General features: G+C 48.0%; 1 protein-coding gene across 1 annotated transcript in view; it reads right to left on the reverse strand.

Annotated features, from left to right (window-relative positions):
- Positions 1 to 4193: 4193 nt before the first annotated feature.
- Positions 4194 to 20710, reverse strand: part of cdc16 (cell division cycle 16 homolog (S. cerevisiae)) — a 76849-nt gene continuing 60332 nt past the window's right edge. Inside the window, exons 15-18 of the mRNA XM_070891792.1 lie at positions 15737 to 15798; positions 7931 to 8066; positions 7059 to 7149; positions 4194 to 4773 (exon numbers count right to left, since the gene is read on the reverse strand). Of these exons, the coding sequence (XP_070747893.1) occupies positions 4484 to 4773; positions 7059 to 7149; positions 7931 to 8066; positions 15737 to 15798 (579 nt within the window). The 3' untranslated portion in view covers positions 4194 to 4483. The remainder of the gene's footprint in view (positions 4774 to 7058; positions 7150 to 7930; positions 8067 to 15736; positions 15799 to 20710) is intronic.

Below are 20710 nucleotides of genomic sequence, written 5' to 3' on the forward strand. Positions count from 1 at the left end.
GACATTGATAGTGGGGAAAATATTGGAATCAATTATTAAAGATGTAAAAGCAGCACGTTTGGACAGCAGTGACAGAATCGGTCCAAGTCAGCATGGATTTATGAAAGGGAAATCATGCTCAACAAATCTTCTAGAATTTTTTGAGGATGTAACTAGTATATTGATCAAGGGATAACCAGTGGATGTGTTGTATTTGGACTTTCAAAGGGCTTTTGATAAGGTCCCACACAAAAGATTAGTATGCAAAATTAAAGCACATGGTATTGGGGGTAATGTATTGACGTGGAGAGAACACCGGTTGGCAGACAGGAAGCAAAGAATAGGAATAAACGGTTCCTTTTCAGAATGGCAGGCAGTAACTAGTGGGGTACCGTAAGGTTCAGTGCTGGGACCCCAGCTATTTACAATATACATTGATGATTTAGACAAAGGAATTGAATGTAATATCTCCAAGTTTGCAGATGACACTAAGCTGGGTGGCAGCGTGAGCTGTGTGAAGGATGCTAAGAGGCTGCAGGGTGACTTGGACAGGTTCGGTGAGTAGGCAAATGCATGGCAGATGTATAATGTAGATAAATGTGAGGTTATCCACTTTGGTGGCAAAATTAGGATGGTGACATATTAGGAAAAGGGAGGTGCAATGAGACCTGGGTGTCATGGTACATCAGTCATTGAAAGTTGGCATGCAGGTACAGCAGGCGGTGAAGGCGGCAAATGGCATGTTGGCCTTCATAGCTAGAGGATATGAGTATAGGAGCAGGGACGTCTTGCTGCAGTTGTACAGAGCCTTGGTGAGGCCACACCTGGAATATTGTGTTCAGTTTTGGTCTTCTAATCTGAGGAAGAACATTTTTGCTATTGAGGGAGTGCAGTGAATTCCCGGGATGGCAGGACTGACACATGAAGAAAGACTGGATCGACTAGGCTTATATTCACTGGAATTTAGATGAATGAGAGATCTCATAGAAGCATATAAAATTCTGATGGGATTGGACAGGTTAGATGCAGGAAGAATGTTCCCAATGTTGGGGAAGTCCAGAACCAGGGGTCACAGTCTAAGGGTAAGGGGTAAGCCATTTAGGACAGATGAGGAGAAACTTCTTCACTCAGATTGTGAACCTGTGGAATTCTCTACTGCAGAAAGTTGTTGAGGCCAGTTTGTTCGATTTATTTCAAAAGGTTGTTAGATATGGCCCTTACGGCTAAAGGGATCAAGCGGTATGGAGAAAGCAGGAATGGGATACTAAAGTTGCAAAAATGATCAGCCATGATCATATTGAATGGTGGTGCAGGCTTGAAGGGCCAAATGGCCTATTCCTGCACCTATTTTCTATGTCCTTTAGGAAAGGATATCTGCCGCTTACCTGGCCTGGCCTATATGTGACGCCAGATGCACAAGGTGGTTGACTCTTAACTGCGCTCTGAAATGGCCGAGCAAGCCACTCAGTTGCACCAAACTGCTACGACAAAGTCAGCACTGTGGGAGTAACTTCACCACAAGGCCAGCAGCGGTTCACCACCACCTTCTCAAAGGCAATTAGGGATGGGCAATAAATGCTGTCCTTGTCAGCAATGTTTCCGCTAATTTTTTTTTGGGTGCGCAGCCCATTCAAATTTCTGCAAATGCTCGTTTTTTTCCATTTAAAAGCTGTTGAGCGGCCTGTGTGAGGCCTCCAGACCGCTGTGCAGATGCGCTGCTTAAACACAAGAACATAAAAAATAGTAGGCCATACAACCCTTCGAGCCTGCTCCGCCATTGAAAAATATTATGGTTGATCTTCGACCTCAACTCCACTTTCTTGCCCTATCCCCATATCCCTTGATTCCCCTCGAGTCCAAAAATCTAGCTATCTCAGCCTGTGGAACATTGCGATACCCAAATCCTAAATTTAAAGAAAATTTAAGATTAATTGTCACATCTGCTTGACAATTGCACACAGTTTCCTGCAGTTTAGCTGCCCTATTGTGACATGGTAGGCATGTTGGCCAATATTTTCTACTTGTCTTAGGCTGAAGTATAACTGTGAAGGGATTTGCCATTCTGTCAAAAGCAATCCCCCACTTTTTTCGCACCACCATTCAGCTGCTGAGGCCCTAAGCTCTGGAATTCCCGCCCTAAACCTCTCCACCTCTAATACACGCCTTAAAACCTACCTCTTTTTCCACGCAAGCTTATGGTCACCTCGATATAAAATGATGTCCGATTTACGCTACTGTGAAGCGACCTTGGGACATTTTAGTCGTCATCATAGGTAGTCCCATGAAATCGAGGAAAACTTGCTTCCACTCCAAAAGTGAGCTCTCAGGTTACTGAACAGTCCAATACGGAAATTACAGTCTCTGTCACAGGTGGGACAGACAGTTGTTGAAGGAAAGGGTGGGTGGGGAGTCTGGTTTGCCACACTCTCCTTCCGCTGCCTGCGCTTGTTTTCTGCATACTCTCGGCGACGAGACTCGAGGTGCTCAGCGCCCTCCCGGATGCTCTTCCTCCAACTTAGGACGGTCTTTAGCCAGGGACTCTCAGGTGTCGGTGGGGATGTTGCATTTTATCAAGGAGGCTTTGAGAGTGTCCTTGAAACATTTCCTCGGCCCACCTGGGGCTCACTTGCCGTGTAGGAGTTCCGAGTAGAGTGCTTGCTTTAGAAGTCTCGTGTCAGTCATGCGAACAATGTGGCCCGCCCAACGGAGCTGGTCGAGTGTGGTCAGTGCTTCAATGCTGGCCTGATCGAGAACACTGATGTTGGTGCGTCTGTGCTCCCAGGGGATTTGCAGGATCTTGCGGAGGCATTGCTGGTGTCGCCTGTATATGATCCGCGTTTCTGAGCCATACAGGAGGGCGGGTATCACTACAGCCCTGTAGACCATAAGCTTGGTGCCAGATTTGAGGGCCTGATCTTCGAACACTCTCTTCCTCAGGCGGTCGAAGGCTGCGCTGGCGCACTGGTGGCACTGGTGTTGAACCTCGTCATCAATGTCTGCCCTTGCTGATAATAGGCTCCCGAGGTCTGGAAAGTGATCCACGTTGTCCAGAGCCGTGCCATGGATCTAGATGACTTTTAATAAGTTAGAGGCAAGATGTTGTAAGAGGAATTTAATTGTGTGGGCTACTGTACACTAATCGTTGGGTTACTGTGCTCAGATGCATTTGGATCCAGGTGTTAAAGGTGACTCCACAGCTCATTATTTTCCCTGTACAGAGGCAGAAGATTTCTTACAGCAACCAGTTCCGACTGCGCACAATCTTGCAAGTTGATAACCAGGAAATTAAATCATGTACCCCCTTCAACAGAGGCAAGATAGCTTCTCAACGTGCGGTCTGTATTTCTGGAGTATCACCTCAATCGCACTGTGACTTCCGGGCTCAACATTTTAGCTAATCAAGATCCAGACACGTTGTAGTGTCCCCTTCAGGAATATCATTATGGTAATGATCTCTCAGAATTAAGGAATAATACATGATATCATATCTTTAAAAAAAAACTCCATTAGAAACTAAATGCATTGTCCTTGCAGAACAATTTTGGATGCAGGATAGTCTGTGTGTTTGTAATCAGGCCAGATGTATTCTGTGGGTTGCACAGGCTGCATTATTGATTAACCATCAATGTTCTGTCAACATTTATAGGGAACATTTTCAAAAATAAATGTTGTTAAAGCATTTGATTACTGTAATATGTTCTGTAGAAGATCTCAATGGAAACTATATATGAATGATAAACCAATGTAAAAAGATAGAGGGGAAGGGGCATATAAATAGTTGTTGAAGAGCCAGCACTGGGAGCATGGGCCAAATGGCCTCCTTCTGTGCTGTAATTTCTATGACTTTTAGGGGGTGTGCAGGGGGATACAGGAGTGACAAGTGGTAGATGAATGTTACATTTTGTGAAAGTTTGAGGAATACCGGTGTCTGTAAATGTACCAGCCTTCGGAGATATCTCATTTTCACTTCACCTGACAAAACACATCATGCAGTAGCGATAGAAACCTATATAAAGACAATGCATATTTTATAAAGCTGTAGGAGTCAGAAAAGGGCTGGTGATGCAGAGGGGTGGTAGCATCTATTGACGGGCCAAATGCCCTAAAATAAAATAGACTGAAATATGTAATATCACAACTGCAAAAATATTAACATTGGGTATTTGCCTCATACCGAAATTGATCACTGAAGATGGAACAATGTAGAGCCCAAGATCTTTTGAGATTTTAATACAATGAATTGACAAGTTGTAATGTTTCCAAATATCACGATCACCTTTTGCTCTGCAGGTCACCACACGATCATTAAATCCCTAATTAACCACCCCTTTTATTAGTTTACAGCTACTGAAATGTTGGCATGGGAGGAGTGGAGCCCCGTCTCACCAGCACTGCCATTAGTTGCAACATACACAATATTTGCACTGGTCCAATTAATTAACTTGCAACAGAGGCGAGGAACAGTTTAAAAATCGTTGGGTCAGAATGGCTAGTCAAACGGCGCTCAGGTGCTGTGGTCAGAAAACGAGGCTTCCAACATCATGTCACTTTCATTCATCTCCATCTCCGTGAAAAGTGGGGTGTCCTCGGGAGGAGCCCCGAGGTTTGCCAATTTGCCCTGTTGAGGCGAGGCGTCCAGGGTCATGATGCCGCTCTCTTCGAGGGGCTGCCTTTCAAACTCTGTGTCAAGCTCCCTCTCCTCCCACGAAGGGTAAATCATTTTCCTGATCACGGGTGCCTTCATTGCAGACATGTCGAGCTCGTAGCACCCCAGTTTCTCCTTTAACTCCGTCCCTGCAATGATTGGAACATTTTCCATTGTGGCAATTAAAAAAAAACACACTCTTTCAAAGAGACGGCACAAGCATGATGGGCCGAACGGCCTCTTCCTATTTGCGTTTTGTGCACAAAGGATTCAGAGTTCTGCCATTTAAACCTTCAGAAAGTAATGCAGAAAGTAGCAATTATACTACTAACCTTAATTTGAATAGTAAACAATGTGGCACTCCTGAAAGGATCATGCTTGGCGTCAGCTTGGCTCAGTTGGTACCACTCTCACCTTCGTCAAAAGGTGGTAGATTCCAAGCCCACGCCAAGACTTCAGCCGATAATCTAGGCTGAGACTCCACTGCGGTACTGAGGGAGTGCTGCATTGCTGGAGATGATTTATGGGTTCAGCAGCGTAGTGGTTTAGGTTATTGGACTAGTAATCCAGAGAATGCGGGATCAAATCCCACCGTGGCAATTTGTGAATTAGAATTCAGTTATACATTAAAAAAAAATCTGGTAATAAAAAACTGGTCTCAGTAAAAGTGACTATCATAAAAACTTATCTAAAATCCCTTTAGGGAAGGAAACCTGCCATCCTTACCCGGTCTAGGGCTATACGTGACACCATTCTGACTTGGAAATATATCGGCTGTTCCTTCATCGTCGCTGAACTCCCTCCCCAACAACACTGTGGGAGCAGCTTCACCACACGGACTGCAGCGGTTCACGAAGGCGCCTCACCACCGCCTTCTTAAGGGCAATTAGGGATGGGCAATAAATGCTGGCCTTGCCAGCAACGCCCACATCCCAGGAACGATAAATATATATATATTTTTTTAAAGTCTCACACCAAGATGGTTGACTCTTAACCGCCCTCTGAAGTGGTCTCGCATGACACTCAGTTGTATCAAAAACTGCAGCAATTTCTTCGAGCAACAAGGGATGGGCAATAAATGTTCACCGTGCCAGCAACGCCCACATCCCGAGAATTAATCCAAAAAAAAGACGTTACATCAGAACCACCTGTCTGCTCAGGTAAATGATCCCACAGCATTATTCGAAGAAGAGCAGGAGATTCTCCCAGTGTCCTAGCCAACATTCATCCCTCGTCAAATTCTGATCCAATTTCTTTGCTTTAAGTGTCACAAGTCTTATGTGGCACCTTAGCCAACACCTGCCCATCAGAACTCCACGTTGATCGGCCCAGTTTAGCTCATACCTTTCAAAGCACGGATTAATTTCATCCCTCGTTGTGTGCGCTATACGTTTACCCACAACCAAGGTAGTTAAAATTGGACTGTGACGTCCTGGCTTATCCCTTTTCCCATCCTTGCACAGGGCTCCTATATTTGCCATCCTCCAGTCCTTTGCCAAAACTCCTGTTTCAGCTGTGGCTCAGTGGGCAACACTCGTGCCTCCAAGTCAGAAGGTCGCAGGTTTAAGTCCCACTCCTGAGACTTGAGCACATAATCCAGGCTGACACTCCCAGTGCAGTGCTGAAGGAACCCGCTGCACTGTCGGGGGGCAGTGCTGAGGGAAAGCTGCACTGTCGGGGGGCAGTGCTGAGGGAAAGCTGCACTGTCGGGGGGCAGTGCTGAGGGAAAGCTGCACTGTCGGGGGGCAGTGCTGAGGGAAAGCTGCACTGTCGGGGGGCAGTGCTGAGGGAAAGCTGCACTGTCGGGGGGCAGTGCTGAGGGAAAGCTGCACTGTCGAAGGTGCCTTCTTTCAGATGAGGCGTTAAACTGAAGCCCCGTCTGCGCTCTCAGGTGGATATAAAAGATCCCATGGCATTATCCCTGGTGTCCTGGCTAATATTTATTCCTAAACCACCTAAAATAGATTATCTGGTCATTTATCTGATTGTTATTTGTGAGAGCTTGCTGTGCACAAATTGGCTGCTGCGTTTCCTACATTACAACAGTGACCACACTTCAAAAAGTAATTAATTGCCTGTAAAGCACTTTGGGATGTCTCGAGGTCATTAAAAGCTGCTAATTTCAAGTCTTGTCTTTTTTTTCCCCTCATTCCCCATTTTCTTTCTTGCTAAGAAAAAAAATGCTTTGGTTAACTGGGCATATGAAGCTACTTTTATTCTGGGGCTTGTTGTGGTCGCAATTCTAAAAAACCGCACCACTTTCTTGAGGGCAACTAGGAATGGGCCTTTCCAGCCAGCCCATATAAATAGGGTCCGAGGATGGATAGAGCAGAGGCTGGGATCCAACTCATGAATGCCAGACTCTGAATCAGAGTTAAATGAGACTCGATAATGGTTGAAAAACCCTTAGAAATGTTTTAAAAATGTTGCTCACCAATATAAGCATCTGTGTCCCCAATGTACATCTCTATGCAATGGCCGAGCATTGTGACTGAAAAGGTATCGTCTCTGCGAAGACCCAGGGCCTGAAGAAGAGAAAGAAAAATCAAACACAAGTCACCCACCTTCATGGGGAATGAACATGTATTTTTTAAAATTAAAAAGTAGCTCCAGTAATTAACGGGTTTCAAATTTTAGCAGGATTGATCTAATGCAGGTACAAACTTTAGAGATAGGGGCCACAGATAGTTCAAATTTAACTACTTTATACAGAGGGTGGTGGTGGTGTGTAGCGTAGATTCCCCCAAGAGGAATGTGGTGTGGAATTATTTACAGGAGAACTGGAGCGATATTTGAGCGCGTGGGCGACTAAGCGGGTTTTAAGTCGTTGGGACCGAAGGAAATAGGCCAGTTTGACCTATATGTGACTCCAGCCCCACAGTAATGTGGTTGACTATTAACTGCCCTCTGAAATGGCCTAGCAAACCACTACGTTGTATTCAAGGTGGCAGCTCATCACCACCCTCCTCGAGGGCAATTAGGGATAGGCAATAAATGCTGGCCTTGCCAGTGACGTCCACATCCTGTGAATTTTTAAAAACTCTTTCCCCGCCGTTTCCCCGCCCTCCCCAACCATCCCAAACTCATTTCACAGAAAGAACCCTTTACTCCCAGACAAAGGAGACTTTCACCCCATTTGAATCAGGTGTCAAATGCAGTGTGTCATTTCTGACAATCCTGCAGAGAAAGACAAAACTTCAAACAACACTTTTTTCCCTATATAATGGGGTATTAATTAATATGGCAGCAAATATAATCACTTCAAGCTTAGTGTCTGAAGGTTATTCAAGTGATCGAAAACCATACCGTGTGAAAATAGTTGATGGCACTCTCAAAGTTGCCCATGAGACTCAGCACATAACCTATAGCAGAATAGGTGCACGCATTCTGGGGAATGAGGACCAAAGCCTGGTGGTGATAATCTAATGCTTCATCATATTTCCTAAGAGAAAAGTAAAGATTCCATTAATTATTAAACTTTTCAGAATTAAGACCTGCCCTGCTTACACACAGCCTGCCTAATAAGATGCAGAAACTGAAGCGATGTGGCGATCATAGAATATTACCATAGAAACATAGAAAATAGGTGCAGGAGTACTCCATTTGCCCTTCGAGCCTGCAGCACCATTCAATATGATCATGGCTGATCATGTAACTTCAGTACCCCATTCCTGCTTACTCTCCATACCCCTTGATCCCTTTAGCCGTAAGGGCCACATCCAACTCCCCTTTGAATATCTCTAACAAACTGGCGTCAACAACTTTCTGTCTTAGAAAATTCCACAGGTTCACAATTCGGAGTGAAGAAGTTTCTCCTCATCTCGGTCCTAAATGGCTTACCCCTTACCCTTAGTCTGTGACCCCTGGTTCTGGACTTCCCCAACATTGGGAACATTCTTCCTGCATCTTACCTGTCCAATCCCGTCAAAATTTTATATGTTTCTATGAGATCCCCTCTCGTTCTTCTAAATTCCAGTGACTATAAGCCTAGTCGATCCAGTCTTTCTTCATATGTCAGTCCTGCTACCCCGGGAATCAGTCTTGTGAACCTTCGCTGCACTCCCTCAATAGCAAGAGTGCCCTTCCTCAGATTAGGAGACAAAAACTGGACACAATATTTAAGGTGTGGCCTCACTAAGGCCCTGTACAACTGCAGTAAGACCTCCCTGCTCCTATACTCAAATCCTCTCACTATGAAGGCCAACATGCCATTTGCCTTCTTCACTGCTTGCTGTACCTGCATGCCAACTTTCAATGGTGTACCATGACACCCAGGTCTTGTTGCACCTCCCCTTTTCCTAATCTGTCACCATTCAGATAATATTCTGCCTTCCTGTTTTTACCACCAAAGTGGATAACCTCTTATTTATCTACATTATACTACATCTGCCATGCATTTTTCCCACTCACCTAACCTGTCCAAGTCACCCTGCAGCCTCTTAGTATCTTCATCACAGCTCGCACTGCCATCCAGCTTAGTGTCATCTGCAAACTTGGAGATATTACATTCAATTCCTTTGTCTAAATCATTAATGAATATTGTAAATACCTGGGGTCCCAGCACTGAAACTTGTGGTACCCCACTTGTCACTGCCTGCCATTCTGAAAAGGACCCGTTTATTCCTACTCTTTGCTTCCTGTCTGCCAACCAGTTCTCTATCCACATCAATACATTACCCCTAATACCATGTGCTTTAATTTTGCACACCAATCTCTTGTGTGGGACCTTGTCAAAAGCCTTTTGAAAGTCTAAATACATTACATCCACTGGTTCTCCCTTGTCCACTTTACTAGTTACATCCTCAAAAAATTCTAGAAGATTTGTCAAGCATGATTTCCCTTTCATAAATCCATGCTGACTGGGACCGATAATGTCACTGCTTTCCAAATGTGCTGTTATTACACCTTTAATAATTGATTCCAACATTTTCCCCACTACCGATGTCAGGCTAACCGGTCTATAATACTGTTTTTTCTCTCACTCCTTTTTTAAAAAAGTGGGGTTACATTAGCTACCCTCCAATCCATAGCAACTGATCCAGAGTCTATAGACTGTTGGAAGTGACCACCAATGCATCTACTGTTTCCAGGGCCACTTCCTTAAGTACTCTGGGATGCAAACTATCAGGGCCTGGGGATTTAATCAGCCTTCAATCCCATCAATTTCCCTAACACAATTTCCTGACTAAGAAGGATTTTCTTCAGCTCCTCCTTCTCACTAGACCCTCGGTCCCCTAATATTTCCGGAAGGTTATTTGTGTCTTCCTTAGTGAAGACAGAACCAAAGTATTTGTTCAATTGGTCTGTCATTTCTTTGTTCCCCATTATAAATTCGCCTGATTCTGACTGCAAGGGACCTACATTAGTCTTCACTAATCTTTTTCTCCACATATCTATAGAAGCTTTTGCAGTCAGTTTTTACATTCTCTGCAAGCTTACTCTCATATTCTATTTTCCCCCTCCTAATTAAAGCCTTTGTCCTCCTCTGCTGAATTCAAAATTTCTCCCAGTCCTCAGGTTTGCTGCTTTTTCTGGCCAATTTATATGCCTCTTCCTTGGATTTAACACTATGCTTAATTTCCCTTGTTAGCCACGGTTGAGCCACCTTCCCAGTTTTATTTTTATGCTAGATAGGGATGTACAATTATTGAAGTTCATCCATGTGATCTTTAAATATCTGCCATTGCCTATCCACCGTCAACCCTTTAAGCATCATTTGCCAGTCTATCCTAGCCAATTCATCTCATACCATCGAAGTTACCTTTCTTTAAGTTCAGGACCCTAGTCTCTGAATTCAGTGTGTCACTCTCCATCTTAATGAAGAATTCTACCATATTATGGTCACTCTTCCCCAAGGGGCCTCACACAACAAGATTGCTAATTAATCCTCTCTCATTACACAACACCCAGTCGAGGATGGCCAGTTCTCTAGTTGGTTCCTCGACATATTGGTCTAGAAAACTATCCCTTATACACCCCAGGAAATCCTCCTCCATCGTATTGCTGCCAGCTTGGTTAGCCCAATCTATATGTTGGTTAAAGTCACCCATGATAACTGCTGTACCTTTATTGCACGCATCCCTAATTTCCTGTTGGATGCCATCCCCAACCTCACTACGACTGTTTGGTGGTCTGTACATAACGCCCACTAGCGTTTTCTGCTCTTTGGTGTTCTGCAGCTCTATCCATACAGATTCCACATCATCCAAGCTAATGTCCTTCCTTACTGTTGTGTTAATCTCCTCTTTAACCTGCAATGCTACCCCACCTCCTTTTCCTTTCTGTTTATCCTTCCTCAATATTGAATACCACTGGATGTTGAGTTCCCAGCCTTGGTCAGCCTGGAGCCATGTCTCCGTAATACCAATTATATCATATCCGTTAACAGCTATCTATGCAGTTAATTCAGTTATTACGAATGGTCCTCGCATTGAGTCCCAGAGCCTTCAGGCTTATTTTTTTTTTTTACACTGTCCTTTTGGAATTATGTTGTAATTTGGCCTTTTTGATTTTTGCCTTTGATTTCTCTGTCCTCCATTTTTCCTCATCTCTTTTCTACTTTTTGCTTCAGCCCCCATTTTACTTTCCTCTGTCTCCCTGCATAGATTCCCATCCCCCAGCAATATTAGTTTAAATCCTCCCCAACAGCACGAGCAAACACTCCCCCTAGGACATTGGTTCCGGTCCTGCCCAGGTGCAGTCCGTCCCGTTTGTACTGGTTCCATCTCCCCCAGAACCGGTTCCAATGTCCCAGGAATTTGAATCCCTCCTTCTTGCACCACTCCTCAAGCCACGTATTCATCTGAACTATCCTGCTATTTCTATTCTGACTAGCACGTGGCACTGGTAGCAATTTTGAGATTACTACCTTTCAGGTCCTACTTTTTAAATTTAGCTCCTAGCTCCCCAAATTCAGTTTGTAGGACCTCATCCCATTTTTTAACCTATATCGTTGGTACCTATATGCACCTCGGCAACTGGCTGTTCACCCTCCCCCTCCAGCCGCTCCGAGACAGCCTTGACCTTTGCACCAGGGAGGCAACATACCATCCTGGAGTCTCGATTGCGGCCGCAGAAACGCCCATCTATTCCCCTTACAATAGAATCCCCTACCGCTATAGCTCTCCCACTCTTTTTCCTGCCCTCCTGTGCAGCAGAGCCAACCATGGTGCCATGAACTTGGCTGCTGCTGATGCTGCCCTCCCCTGATGAGCCATCTCCTCCAACAGTATCCAAGTGGTATATCTGTTTTGGAGGGAGATAAGCGCAGGGGACCACTGCGCTACCTTCCTACCCATGCTCTGCCTGATGGTCACCCATTCCCTATCTGCCTTTGTAACCTTTACCTGTGGTGTGACCAACTCACTAAACGTGCTATTCACACCATCCGCAGTATCGCGAATGCTTCAGAGTGAATCCATGCGCAGCTCCAGTACCGCAATGCGGTCTGACAGGAGCTGCAACTGGACACACTTCCCGCACACATAGTAGTCAGGGACTACTGGAAGTGTCCCTGATTTCCCAAACAACATAGGAGGAGCATGACACGGGTCTGGACTCTCCTGCCATGACTTAACCCTTAAATTAACTTAATTTGGCAACAATGCCAAAGGTTTTCGACCGAAAGAAAAAAGAAAAATACTCACCAATCCAACAGCCAATCACTTACCCGCTTGGCTGTGATGTCACACTTTGATTTTGATTTTTTAAAAACCTTTTTGTCCCTGCACCAGCTGGCTTCTCCAACTCTCGGGCCCCTTTTATGGACCTCTAGATCCTCCTGCTCCTGCAGCTCCTTCGACTCTCGGTCCCCTTTTATGGGCCTCTCGATCCTCCCTCTCCTGCTCTTGTGGCTCCTTCGACTCTCGGGCCCCTTTTATGGGCCTCTCGATCATCCCGCTCCTGTGGCTCCTCCGATTCTCGGGCTCCTTTTATGGGCCTCTTGATCCTCTCAATATTACAGCACAGGTTGTTGCCATTCAGCCCACCGTGCCTGTGCCAGCTGTTTGAAAGAGCTATCCAATTAGCCCCACTCCCCCTACTCTTTCCCCGTAGCCCTGCAAATATTTCCGTTTCAAGTATTTATCCAATTCCCTTTAGAAAGTTACTATTGAATCTACTTCCACTGCCCTTTCAGGCAGTGCATTCCAGATCACAACTCGCTGCGTTAAAATAAATTCTCATCTCCCCTCTGTTGCTTTTGCCAATTACCTTAAATCTGTGTCCTCTGGTTATCGACCTTTCTGCCACTGGAAACCGTTTCTCTTAATTTACTCTATCAAAATCCCTCATAACTTTGAACACTTCTATTAAATTGTCCCGTAACCTTCTCTGCTCTAAGGAGAACAAACCCAGCTTCTCCAGTCTCCCCATGTAACTAAACTCCCAAATCCCTGGTACCATTCTGGTCAAGCTCCGCTGCACCCTCTCCAAGGCCTTGACATCCTTCCTAAAGTGTGGTGCCCAGAATTGGACACAATACTGCACAGGTGGGCATCAGTGCCATTCCAGTGATTTGAGTCTACGATGTAGCTAAGTTAAACATGAAGTAAGATCAAGTAAACAAATGCCTTCGTGATTTAGTTCAGGCACAACAGAGAAAGAACGTTGCAGCTGTTTCAAACAAAAAGGAATTTATTTTTGTTGCTTAATGATTCACCGACTGTCAAAAGAGGCATCGTTTTTACATAGTGTTAGATCAGATTTTATCGGAAGCATCAATGGTCCAAATACACAATAGGGCCACTTTATAGTGAAACACTTGAAAAAGGACCAGCTGGATACTAAACTCATCTGACTGGGTTTCTCTTTTCGACTGGAGCAACATCTAATTCGTACAAGTGTTTACTGTTAAACAGCAGCTTATTCCCTCAAACACCCGCACCCCACCATCCTCTCCATTGATAAGCTGGTGTTACCACCGGGGCCGAGAGTTTCATCCCGCATTTCTCGGCGGTGGCAGTAGCAGAGTGCAGTGGGTGGTGGCCGGCGGAGGAGGCCCTTCGACTCGGGAATCTTTGGCTCCCAAGTCGTGCGCACGTCTGTCAAGATCCGCTTCCCCCGATATGCCAGAGACTGCCGACCGGAGATAGCTGTGGTTGGGGGGGGAGGGGGAGAGTGAAAGTGGTCTGGCGCAGGAGAGAGACTGCGGGGGGAGGGGCGCGCGCGAGAGAGACTGGGGGGGAGGGGCGCGCGCGAGAGAGACTGCGGGGGGAGGGGCGCGAGAGAGGGGGACCAGGGGCGCCGCACGACGGGGACCGGGGCAGGGGGGCACCCAAGAGAGACCGGGCTGCCCGAGAGAGATTAATAACATTTTTATTATCGCTCCTTAATAAAGGAGTAAATAAGGCTTTATTAGACCCTTTATATTATTGCCCAACACTAGAAAATACTCCAATCCATTTAAAAATACATCAAACTGTGGGGAACTATAAAGATATGTTAAATATCAAACAAAACTCTCAGCTCTGTGTCCATGCTGCCCACTTAAGATTCACTTAAAAGCATCTTCTCCAGGACAGTATATAGTTCCAGCAGTATGAAACTTGCACTTTTGGGCGGTATGTGTGCTGTGTGCATGGGCGGGCAATGTGCATACCACCCGGCAATGTGTCACCCATGAAACTTTCGCCGGGTGGTGTATCAGCAGTATGTACCTGTTTTTTGACGAAACGTGTGTTTTTGGGCGGTAAGCGGGCAGTATGTCATGAATTTTGGGCCCTAAGTATGGTGTGCGTACTAATGAACCAGCTACAGTGATCCACCACATCCAAAAAAACACAACATAACAATTAAAACATTATTTTAACAGACAGCTCGGCTTCCTACCCTTCGATTGGATGTACTATAGAGAAGACAAAAATGCCAATGAGATAATGGTAAAATGTTCCAAATTTTTTGATGAGAATTATGAAGCACAAGTTTACACTGACGTTCTTTAGACAACGGGCCTGATTTTAACCGTTCCCAACCCCCACACCCGACGTGCAGTGGGAGGTTAAAATACAGGCAGAGTGCAAGTGTGCGCAATCTCACCACACGCCACTTCAGCAAATGCAGTCTGGCCAGCCAGTGAGCGCCTCATTGATATTCTAAAGTCAGTTTCATGATGTCAATCGGACTCTTGACACCATTTTAACCATGTGTCGCGAGATGGGCGTCATCGAGGAAAGCTGGCTCAGAAGGGCTGAAAAGGCAAGTCATTCTTGTTTTTTTAAATTAAAGATTCCTTGTGGGCCAGGAGGGCGCTGCGGGTGGCACAAGGAAAGGTCAGGTTTCAGTCTGCCCTCCACCGCCCGCGATCACCCACTCATCCCCCACAGCTTGCCTGGCCATTCCCGCGGATGTCCTGCCGCACTCGCCAGAATCCAGCCCTCCATCCTGTCGTCGTTGATGGGCAGGAGTCGGGCCTGATCTATTTAAGTGAAACCTGGGCCTCAGATCAGCGAGCCTGGGCCAGCCCGACTGACAACAAGCTCGTCCCTCGCCCGCTCAGTTAAAATCAGGGATAACATTCCTGCAAGCAAATACCCAAGTGGCAACTAATGGGTTCACTGGCCTTTACATGCTTAGGTCAGTTCCTGATCTGCAACCTTATATTTTATCCACACTGAAACCTGTCTGCTCTGTGTAACTGGTCCCAATCTCATGGCCACAAAGGGTTCAAACATGGCCCTAGAGACATAGATATTCTGCTCAAAAGGGGGCATATATCCATATCATAGAATCATACAGCATAGCAGGAAGCCATTCAACCCATCGTGCCTGTGCCAGTTCTTTGAAAGGGCTATGTAATTAGTCTCACTCCACCTGCTCTTTCCCCATAGCCCTGCAAATTTTTCCTTTTCAAGTATATATTCAATTCCCTTTTGAAAGTTAGAAATATAATGAGAATTCTTCCTCTATTATCGTAAATCCATGATTAAGATATTCTGCATTACGAATGAAGCAAAGAAACACAACCATATTATCTGGACACACGCTTCTGCTTGCCTACAAGGGCTGTATTGTTACAATGATGGTGTGATTAACATCCAGAGCATGCGAGGAAAATGGACCACATTGACTTGAGGACTGGAGTCTCACATGGACACATTGACCATTGATACTTACTTCAGTTTCCTGCATACATGTCCCAGGTTATTCATTAATGGTTCCCATTTATCAACAGTTACCTGCAAAAGAAATCAGGCAAACCTTAAGATGTTACTCAGTTACAACAAACAACTCCCTACACACTTAATCCAGCAGCCTCCAAACCCGCAACCTCTACCACCTAGAAGGGCAGCAGGCGCATGGGTGCACCATCACCTCCAAGTTTCCCTCCAAGTAACGTATCGCAGTTCCTTCATCGTTGCTGAGTCAAAATCCTGGAACTCCCTCACTAACAGCACTGTGAGAGTACCTTCACCATGTGGACTGCAGCAGTTCCACCATCTTCTCGAGGGCAAATGGGGGAGGGGTGAGAAGAGAAACTGGTTGTTAAGGTAGGGGGCGGGAGGGAGAGAGAGGGCGAGCGCCTGGTTGTTTGGGGGGGCGGGGGGAGAGCGCGAGAGAGCGAGAGAAACTGGTTGTTTGTGGGGGGGGAAGGGGGAAGAAGGGAGAGTGCCTGAGTGTTTGGGAGTGGGAAAGAGAGCCTTGGTATTGATGTGGAGGGAGAGGGAGAGAGACAGCCTGGTTGTTTGGGGGGGGCAAAAACGGAGAGCCTGGTTGTTGGTTGGGGGGGGGGGGGGGGGGTGGCAAGAGCCTAGTGGGGTTGGGGGGGGGAGAAAAGAGAGCCTGGCTGTCTGGATGAGGGATGGGTGAGAGAGAGGGAGAGAGCCTGGTTGTTTGGTGCGGGGCGGGGGAGCGGAAAGAGAGTCCGATTGTTGTTGGTGTGGGAGGGGGGGGAAAGAGGGGTGTGTGTGAAAGAGAGCCTGGCTGTTTTTGGGAGTGGAGGGGGGCAGAAAGAGGGAGAGAGCCTGGTTGTTTTTGGGGGGGGGCAGAGAAGAGAGAGCCTGGTTCTTGTGGGGGTGGGGGGGTTAAGTGTGCCTCGTTGTTTTGGGGGGTGGGGGGGAGGAAGCCTGGATGTGGGGGTTGGGGTGCAAGAGAGCGCCTGGATGTTGAGGGAAGGGGAAGGAAGAGAGCCTGGTTATTGGGGCGGGGGGGGGGGTTAAAAAGAGAGTCTGGTTATTGGGGCCGGGGGGGTTAAAAAGAGAGCCTGGTTATTGGGGCCGGGGGGGGGGGGGGGTTAAAAAGAGAGTCTGGTTATTGGGGCCTGGGGTGGGGTAGGGGGGGGCGGGGAAGAGGAGAGCCTGGTTATTGGGGGGGTTGTGAGCCTGGTTGTTTGAGGGGGGAAAGAGAGCGCGTGCCTGGTTATTGGCGGGGTTTGGGGTTGGGGTGGTTGGGAGAGAGTGAGTTTGGTTGTTGGTTGGGGGGAAAGAGAGAAGGGCTCATTGGTGGGTGAGGAGGGGAGAGAGAGCTTTGTTGTTGTGCGGTGGGATGGAAGAGAGAGCCTGGATGTTGAGGGGTGGAGAGGAGCCTGGGAGATAGCCTGGTTGTTTGGTGCGGGGGGGAGGGGTGGTGAGCGCAAAGAGGGCCTGGTGTTGGTGGTGGGTTGGGGGAAGCGAGAGGGAGAGCGCCTGATTGTTTGGGCGGGGGAGCAGAGAGGGCCTGGTTGGTGGGAGGTGGGGGGGTGGGGTAAAGAGGGCCTGGTTGTTTGAAGGGGGGTGGGGGAAGAGAAAGGGAGAGAGCCTGGTTGTTTGGGCGGGGGGGGGGGGGGAGGGAGACGGGACGGGGAGACACAGAGCCTGGTTGTGGGGAAGGGGGGGGGCGAAGGGAGAAAGAGAGAGAGCCTGTTTGTTTGCGGGGGGGGGGGGGGGAGAGAAAGAGGGGCGAGAGAGCCTGTTTGTTTGGGGGGGGGGGAGAAAGAGGGGCGAGAGAACTTGATTGTTATGGGGGGGGGAGAAAGAGGGGCGAGAGAACTTGATTTGTTATGGGGGGGGGAAAAGAGGGGCGAGAGAACTTGATTGTTATGGGGGGGGGAGAAAGAGGGGCGAGAGAACTTGATTGTTATGGGGGGGGAGAAAGAGGGGCGAGAGAACTTGATTGTTATGGGGGGGAGAAAGAGGGGCGAGAGAACTTGATTGTTATGGGGGGGGAGAAAGAGGGGCGAGAGAACTTGATTGTTTTGGGGGGGGGGGGAGAAAGAGGGGCGAGAGAACTTGATTGTTATGGGGGGGGGGGGAGAAAGAGGGGCGAGAGAACTTGATTGTTATGTGGGGGGTGGGAGAAAGAGGGGCGAGAGAACTTGATTGTTATGGGGGGGGGGGAGAAAGAGGGGCGAGAGAACTTGATTGTTATGGGGGGGGGGGGGAGAAAGAGGGGCGAGAGAACTTGATTGTTATGGGGGGGGGGAGAAAGAGGGGCGAGAGAACTTGATTGTTATGGGGGCGGGGGGAGAAAGAGGGACGAGAGAACTTGATTGTTATGGGGCGGGAGAAAGAGGGGGGGGAAGAAAGAGGGGCGAGAGAACTTGATTATGGGAGCGGGGGGCAGAAAGAGGGGCGAGAGAACTTGATTGTTATGGGGGGGGGAGAAAGAGGGGGGGGAGAGAAAGAGGGGGGGAGAGAAAGAGGGGGGAGAGAAAGAGGGGGGGAGAGAACTTGATTGTTATGGGGGGGGAGGAGTAAGGGGGGGGAGTAAGAGGGGGGGGAGAACATGATTGTTATGGGGGAGGGGGGGGAGGGGGGGGGGAAGAGATCGAGCTCGAGAGATCGAGCTCGAGAGATCGAGGGAGAGAGATCGAGGGAGAGAGATCGAGGGAGAGAGATCGAGGGAGAGAGATCGAGGGAGAGAGATCGAGACTCATTGGGGGAGGGGGGGGGGTGCTCTGGTTGTTGGGGAGGGGGGCCTGGTTGTTTTGGGGGGTGGGGGGGGAGAGAATGGGAAGAGAAGAGAGCCTTGGTTGTTGGAGCTGAGGGAGGAGGGATTTATTCGTTTTGGGGAGGGGGAAGAGCGAGCCTAGTTCTTGGGGGGCCGGAGGGTGGAAGAACGAGAGCCTGTTTGTTGGGGGTTGGGGGGGGGAAAGAGGGAGAGCTTGGTTGTTGGGGGAGAGGGGAGGAGGGAGGAAAGGGCATCTGCTTATTGTGGTGGTGGGGGGTTAGAGAAGAGACTCCGGTTATTGGGAGGGTGGTGGAGAGCCTGGCTGTTTGTGGGGGAGAGGGTGGAGGGACTCCGGTTGTTGGAGTGGTGGGGGAGGGCCTATTTGTTTTTGGGAGGGGTGAAAGAGCGAGCCTAGTTCCTCAGGGTGGGGGGAAAAAGAGAGAAAGCCTCGTTGTTGGGGGTGGTGTGCAAGAGGGAAGTCTGGTTGTTGACGGGGGGGGGGGGGAAAGAGAGAGAGAGAGAGAGAGAGAGAGAGAGAGAGCGACAGAGGCTAAGTCGTTGTGGGGGGGGGCGAGAAAAGGAGCGTGTTTTTTTGTGAGCGGGGGGCTGGGGGAGACACTCTGGTTTTTGGACGTGGGTAGGGAGGAAGAGAGAGCCTGGTTGTAGGGGCGGCGGGGTAAAGAGGGAAAGGCAGTCTGGTTGTTGGGGGGGGAGGTGGGGGAAGAAAGAGCCTGGTTGTTGGGGGGGGGGGGGGGGAAGGGGGGAAGAGAAAGAGAAAAGAGAGGCTGTTTTTTTTTTGGGGGGAGGAAACGAGAGAGAAAGAGAGACTCTTTGGGGGTACGAAGAAAGAGACTCTGCTTGTTTGGGGGAGCAGGGGGTGAGAAACAGAGACACGGGGGAGAGAGATGGGTTTGGGGTGGGGGGGGTGTGTGCGTTGGGGGGGGGGGGGTGGTAAGAGGGTGATTTTTTTTTCTGCCAATGTGCATGACCTCACACTTTCCAACATTACACTCCATCTGCCAAATTTTTGCCCACTCACTTAGCCTGTCTATGTCCTTTTGCAGATTTTGTGTGTCCTCTTCACACATTGCTTTTTCTCCCATCTTTGCATCATCAGCAAACTTGGCTACGTTACACTCAGTCCTTTCTTCCAAGTTGTTAATGTAGATTGTAAATAGTTGGGGTCCCAACACTGATCCCTGTGGCACCCCACTAATTACTGGTTGCCAACCAGAGAATGAACCATTTAGCCCGACTCTCTGTTCTCTGTTAGTTAGCCAATCCTCTATGTTTACGTAGATCGCACGTTTTAGGAGGTGGTTACCCCACAGCGTAAAGGCCTGCAGGTGGAGGGGAAGTAGGTGACCTCCAGACGTAGTAAGTGCGCTGTGCAGATAGCGCAGGAGTCCCCCCCGTGAGTCCGTCTCGCTTTCAAACCAATATTCAATTCTGAGTATCGGTAAGGACGATGATGTCTCTGGAGAGTGCAGCCAGAGCCAATTGCAAGGCACCACGGGTGGTTCAGCTGCACAGAAGGGAGGGACGAAGAACAAAATAGCCCTAGTGATAGGGGATTCTGTAGTTAGGGGAACAGACAGGCGTTTCTGCGGCCGTAGGCATGACTCCCAAATGGTTTTGTGCCTCTCTGGTGCCAGGGTCAAGAATGTCACAGAGTGGACGCAGGGTATTCTGGGGTGGTGGGGGGGGGGGGGGGTAAACAGCTAGAGGGACCAACGACATAGGTAAAATGAGGGATGAGGTCCAACAGGAAGAATTTAGGGAGCTAGGAAGAAAATTAAAGGGTAGGACCTCAAAGGTAGTAATCTCCGGGTTACTACCGGTGCCACGTGCTAATGAGTACAAGAATAGAACGATAATGAGGATGAACATGTGGCTGGAAAGTTGGTGTAGGAGGGAGGGCTTTAAATTCTTGAGGCATTGGAACCGCTTCTGGGGGAGATGGGACCTGTACAAACCGGTCGGGTTGCAACTCAACAGCGCTGGGACCAATATCCTCGCGGGGAGTTTGCTAGTGTTGTTGGGGAGAATTTAAACTAGCTTGGCAGGGGGATGGGAACCTGAGAACTAATTGAAAAGGGAAGTAAGTAAAGCAGAAGTTGGATAGCAAGAATGTAGAAAGCAAGCAAATCTGTAAGACAGAGAAAACAGGGCTTAGTATGTAGTAAGCAAGGAGTCTTCCTGTGCTGAATGGTATATACTTTA

Source organism: Pristiophorus japonicus, chromosome 10 (assembly GCF_044704955.1).
Source record: "Pristiophorus japonicus isolate sPriJap1 chromosome 10, sPriJap1.hap1, whole genome shotgun sequence".
In the NCBI taxonomy this organism is placed as follows: Eukaryota; Metazoa; Chordata; class Chondrichthyes; family Pristiophoridae; genus Pristiophorus; species Pristiophorus japonicus.